The sequence below is a fragment of the Pygoscelis adeliae genome, unplaced genomic scaffold, assembly GCF_000699105.1.
Source record: "Pygoscelis adeliae isolate BGI_AS28 unplaced genomic scaffold, ASM69910v1 Scaffold384, whole genome shotgun sequence".
NCBI lineage: Eukaryota > Metazoa > Chordata > Aves > Sphenisciformes > Spheniscidae > Pygoscelis > Pygoscelis adeliae.
In genome coordinates this window covers 385,268-391,332 of record NW_008824548.1, presented here as the reverse complement: position 1 = coordinate 391,332, position 6,065 = coordinate 385,268, and the positions used below count along the sequence as shown (strand labels likewise).

The 6,065-nt window shown below is 39.7% G+C and overlaps 1 protein-coding gene across 1 annotated transcript in view; it reads right to left on the bottom strand.

Moving 5' to 3' along the window:
* RIMKLB (ribosomal modification protein rimK-like family member B) overlaps window positions 1–6,065 on the bottom strand; it is a 38,134-nt gene that overhangs the window by 2,637 nt on the left and 29,432 nt on the right. The window contains exons 2-3 of the mRNA XM_009321874.1: window positions 4,736–4,966; window positions 2,725–2,811 (exon numbers count right to left, since the gene is read on the bottom strand). Coding sequence (XP_009320149.1) covers window positions 2,725–2,811; window positions 4,736–4,966 — 318 coding nt within the window. The remainder of the gene's footprint in view (window positions 1–2,724; window positions 2,812–4,735; window positions 4,967–6,065) is intronic.

The following is a 6,065-nucleotide window of genomic DNA, read 5'->3' as shown; positions in this document are numbered from 1 at the left end:
GGGGGGGGGCAGGGGGAGAAAGAAAAAAAAGAAAACAGCTTTAGATAAAGGAGGTGGTCTTGTAATTTCAACTCCTTTTGGTACAAGTCCTTAATGAGAGAAAAAAGGAAGAAATGCTTAAAGAGCAGCAGGCATTTAATTAATAACACAGTTTTGTTCATCCAAGAGGACTGGACCTGCAGCCTACAGCTTTGACTCACAGGAACCAATGACATGAAACTGTTAAACACCAGGCAGCTAAGAACTCTGAAGTCGCTAGCGTGCCACTGCAGAACCAACTGCTTCCCCATTGGGAAGTTGCTGAGAGCTGCTCTTCCCAATACTTACAAGAGCTCACAACTCCAGAATGAGGCTTTGCAGTGGAACAACTACGTTCAGAGGAAAACACCAGACTCCACAGAGTATCCAAGATAATTTAGCAGAAGATTCCAACAAGACATAAAATGAATGGAATGTACTACAATTTTGAAAAAAATTCTTTAGAAACCACTAGCTTTTCTCCAAAGCAAACATCTCAAGGACTTGGTTTTGTTTAACCTAAAACATGTCATTTCATTCCCCTTCATTTCTAGAGCACACCAAAACCTTCTTTGTTCTTTTCCAATTTTACTAATACTGATCAAAGTCACTCCTGAATCAGACTCTACCACTTTCCATCTCATTTCTAGTCTCACAAGATGGCATCCCTTTCCATCTTTAGCTACATTTCCCAACTCCCCTTCCCCTTTCTTAAGGACTCTTCTATGTGTCATATTAGATTTATGTTTTGCAATAAGGCTGCACAATTTTTTTTGTGGCAGAATTGTCACTCAATTAGGCTACAATGTTAACAGAGTACAAACATCAATTGATAAACTGCCTATCTTAACTAAGGGAACAGAAATGCAGCAGTTAGCAGAACTAGGAGAAATAATGTGTGAAGAAGAATTCCACCAAGTGCTCCAAAGCCCAACTGGAGAGCCTCTGCTTCATCAGGATTTAAGGTCTCCGTAACACAGAACACAGCTTGAGGAACATGGAGTTTCTCATCACAGAGTATCAGAATGTAGGCTTAAAAATCATGACAAGAAAGCAAAAACCTCCACGTGCTTTCTCCCATTCCCAACGTTAGCTCTCCTACAGGCACTTGATAATCCTACTGTAATCCTAAAATGGGATAGGAAGAATGACGCCATGGAGAGGAACTACTTAGTTCTTGGGAATTATGCAGCATCATAACATCTTGGCAAAAGTAAGATTGGCACATTTGCTGAAGCAGCAAACTACACAGAAAATGGGCCTAGAAGAGTATGACTTTTATTCATCAGCCAGTACCTATGTTTGCCTGTTTTTTTTAATACAATTTGCAAATGGCTGCTCTTCAATTAGTTTGAAGAAGTTTCCCCAACTGTCTTTATCCGAAAGGATATGTACCATTCATAAATTTGCATTAAAATGCCTGGAATTTAAAGTGCTATAAAGCAAAACTTGTAAAAATATATTTATATGAATTCTGGCTAAAAAGGGGAGAAGAAAGTGAATAGCTGCAAGCTCTGTAATTATTTAGTAGATATTAACAAGAGGCAGTGTCAAGACAAATCCACTGTCTCAGATACTCCACAGCTGTCAAATTCAGCTTGCTGCAAAGTCAAACTCCAACTTGGCTTCGTAGCTCCACAACCACTTTAAAACCCTATAAAAAGATATTACTGCCAACACAAGCAGGTCTGATCTTCCTCTGCCCCAGTCTTTTTCTCTCGCTCTTCCATTACATCAACACAAGCATTTGTGCGAGTAAATGATAATTCATGTAAGGAATTAATCCAAGTAAAAATAACCCATCTAGACTCATCCAACATCAGTTCCTGAATCCATTTACTACATGGCTACAGAAACACTCAAGCCAGCAGAACAGATGCACCAGAGCAGCACAGAGTGGGAACAAACTGATGGACAATAAGAAGGAAGAAGTCATATATTTTTGTTATGCTTTTGTTTAAGGTAACTGCTGGTTTATGTGCTTAAACTTTGGTTTCAGTCTCTTTTTACTTCTAGTATTTATTAAATTGGTTTTAAAGTAAATTAAGAACAGTGCAACCTCCTCTGTAAATAACCTCTGAAATTGATTTTAAACCTGGTTTCCTTTAGTAAATCACCATCTAACATTAAACAAAATTGATGTATTGTTTCGTATTCAACACTTAAAAGACTGATAACAGAACAATTTAATCTCAACCTGCTGTATTATCACCAGCACTGTCAGAGGTATTTTTCTGAAAAACAGATCTAGTTTGTCAAACAATACATGGGATTTTATTTAAGTCAGAATCCTAATTATAGACAAAGTCAAGTAGGAAAAGTCAAATTAAGACTGTACGAACTAAGATTTCATTTCTTATGCCCACTTAGAAACATCCCTAAAATCCATGTAGGCTTCCCTCTACCTCCCTAAGGCCAGACCTTCCATTATTCCAGTTCAAAGCTCAAATCACAGAAGTCACCAATGCACCGTAATTTTGAACCCCTATCCCCCCTGCTATTGCAAGACTAGGTTCTACTAAAACTGCTTCCCAACACTGCAGCCTACTCAACATTCAGAAGTTGAAGTGTGGTAGAATTCAGATGTACCGCAAGGAAGTCCAACACCTAATACAAGACCTTCTTAACTATCATCCCTTGATGAGACAAAATCTTAAGAGTGCTGCTCAGAATACTCCTTGCCCTTACCCCTGACCTCACACCCACCTCGGTGACCCCGCGTGTTCTTCACCACCATAGGGAACTCCAGCACTTCCGCCTCATCAATCATTTTGGCAAAATTCTCATGACCACCTGGCAAAAAGAAAACCAACAACATTATGTGCCACCAATCTGATGTGGCCAAATTGGGGATGTAATTGCCACACATTCCTCCCACCCTTACAGCTTAGATAATGCAGAAAAAACTATCAGTTAAGAGGAACTTGGTCATGGAGCATGATCAGACTTTGGAAGTGTTTGTAATCTGTGGGATACTAACTCCTACTTCTTTTGAAATGGAAGACACAAGTTGACAAAGGCCTCTTGATCACAACCCCAGAAGGCTCAATCCAATCTTCCAAATCTGAATGCCCCGATTCTACCATCTTGTTCCATTTTATCCCTTTTACTTTTATTAACTCCCACCTTTTCAAATGTCTAGCAGGAAAATAACACAGACGTTACACCAGTAACAGTTCCATCCAAACCACTAACCAGGAAAGCAACATGGAATACAAAGACAAGGCATAATCCAGAGAGCAGCAACAACCCAAATCTTGTCACTCCACCTCCCCCCTTTCCAAGGCTTCAGTCTCCTGCATCTCATTGTCCCTATTTCCTGAAGTAGTACTTCAACCTTTTCATCTCATTGCATCTGTAAGGACCTTAGAGAGTAGCTTTTAATGACCATTCACATGATTATGGTTGATATTTCAAGGTTATTTGAGTTCATTTCAATTCACAGAAGGCTGACCACAGTACAAGAAATACAGAAGAGAAAGTCAGCAGACAAAGGGATGAGACTCCTCTAACAGCATGTGCAGTACATCGCAGAAGTCAAGCCAAGACACTGGTCACAAAGCCAGCAGCAGCCATCACTACCCTGCCATGGATTTTAATGCGTGTCATGGAATAACATGTCATTCAGCACATCCTGTTTTTCTTGGCAAAGCCAGCTCTCACTGACTACTTGATACTTGTGTTAAAAAAAAAAAAAGAAAGAAAAAAAAAAAGGTCATGCTTCTGTCAAATTCCACAGGCAGGCATTAAAACAAGTGGCAGAGAGTTACGAACAAACAGAGATGTTCTGCAATTACCCCATCATTCGTGGTCTCCCATTCCCCTCCAAAAAATTAAAAACTCATTCCTTTCTCAAAGAGCTAGAGCAACCACATCTATAAAGAAAGGGTATGTTTCTTCTCAAATGTGTTTTCACAGTAATTGATGGAAAAAATAGTAATTCATAGTAATTTATGGAAACCCATGGTTTTGTGTTTGTCAAGTTTGTCTGTCTTTGTCAAGTTCCCATTACAAAAGCCTATTGGTGCAACCACACAAAGGGGAGGAAAGCACTGGTATTTCCCAAGAAGGAAAGGAAGGCTGAGAGGTATCTCCAATTCTTTAATGTATTGTAATTAAAACCAGAAATAGCATCAGGGTAGCTCAGACAAATGGTTCCTCTAATCTAGCACTCTGTCAGGAACCACGGACTCCAGAAGCAGGCACAAGAAACATCAATAATTAACTGTTCTGGTGGGAAACAAACACCAAGCAATTGTTAGAAGTTGAACACGAGGGCCTGTACTCTTTTTGTCCTTTCACAATAACTAATATATTTGCAGATATTTTTATTCATATAGAAGTTTCATCTACTTTCAGGTATTACCAAAGTCTAGATCTTTATAGTATCCTATGACATTTAGTTCCCCAAGTTCTTGTCTGTTGTTTCAGGCAACTGGAAAAGAGTTCAAAGTGTTTTAGTAGTAACAACCAAAGTTAGTTGCTTGGGAGGCTGAGGTACTCTTCCCAAAGCATCACAGCTAATCAACAAAGCCAAAAACAGAATCTGAGTGTTGTGACTTTAATTTCCTTTTCTGGTTACTGAACACTTATCTGTGGAGCTAGCCTCATGCTACTTAATTCTCTGGATTTCCAAAACTTGACTCATATCTTTTGCACTGCAAAAGCATAAATTATGGTAGGCAACTATGCTATCCTTTTGATCCAAAAGCCTTACCATATGAGAAAGTGTCTGGAAGAGGCACACCGTGACCAGCAAGTTCTTGAAACGTCCAGAACTTGTTGACACAGTTGAGGATGGCTTGGGGACGATTCATCAATCGACAGCCCATCTTCTCTAGGTGGCGAAGGACTGTGATATCGCTGTCACTCTGGACCCAAGGTGTTGGTACACGCACAACCACCACTTGTGGGTAAGCAGTAATGAGCTCCCCATTCACCCGGAGACCTAAAGAAGGAAGAGAAAAACATCCCAATCAACTGCAAGGTCTTCAGATGAAGGTAAACAGGCAAAGAAATACTGCACTATATGTGATCACAACAGAGATACCAGACTTCAATAGGGAGTGTTAAAACAGCGCAGCTCTCCCTAGAAAGTTATCTTGTCAGTTGTGCTGTTTCATACATGTCACTCTTAACCCACTTAAAGCTAGGACTAGGTAAAGAACAGACTGTATTAGGGCACACAATCCTGGGCTCCTTCCCACGATGAAGGACTTCTAATAGGTTGACACGTCACCCTTTCTATGGGTGTTAGCTGCACACTACATTCACATCAGCAGTATCAACAGGTCAGGAGGTTCCTGCCTCCTACTCCCGGTTCTTGTCTACGTCATACAGTTCATACCTTTCCTAGTCCCAGCTGTATTGATCCCCCTGTTTGTGGTATCATGTTACACAACATATTGCCAAAGTAACAGAGATTAGATATGACACTTTAAAAAAAAATATTTTTAACACAGATAATTTCAATAATCTGGTTTATACTAAGTAAGTACTCAGAAATAACTTTATCAACTAACAGGGCAGCACACCATGACATTAAGGCAGGAAATAGAAGGAAAGCCAAGCTTTGCTACCAAGACCAATGTATTACTCAATCATGACCTACAGTTTTACAGACTATGTCTCTGAAAAAGAAACACTGAAAGACAGGCTGCAGGAATGGGAATACGATCGGATTGAATGGGAAGGCATCAAGCTTGATGAAGACAGTCTGGCATCTGAGGATGGGAAAAGACAAATAGGATTTGATATTCACTTTATTTGCCTTATGGTCAAAGTAAAACTTTCTGACTTCAGCATAAAATACACAGCTCACACTGCTGTCAGCACCTTAAGGGTTAAAAAAAGAAAGAAGGTGAGTTGAGAAATCACAGTGCATCTGCATTTCTGTGCCTATGAAAGGCCAGCTGTAACTATTCAGATCTAGCCCAAATTAATTACCTGATTAGCTCTATTCCAAAGACGTTATTTTTCAAATACAGGCTTGCATCTACTCAACCTGAAGACACATATTGCCAGGCAATATATCACATTTCAAGGTT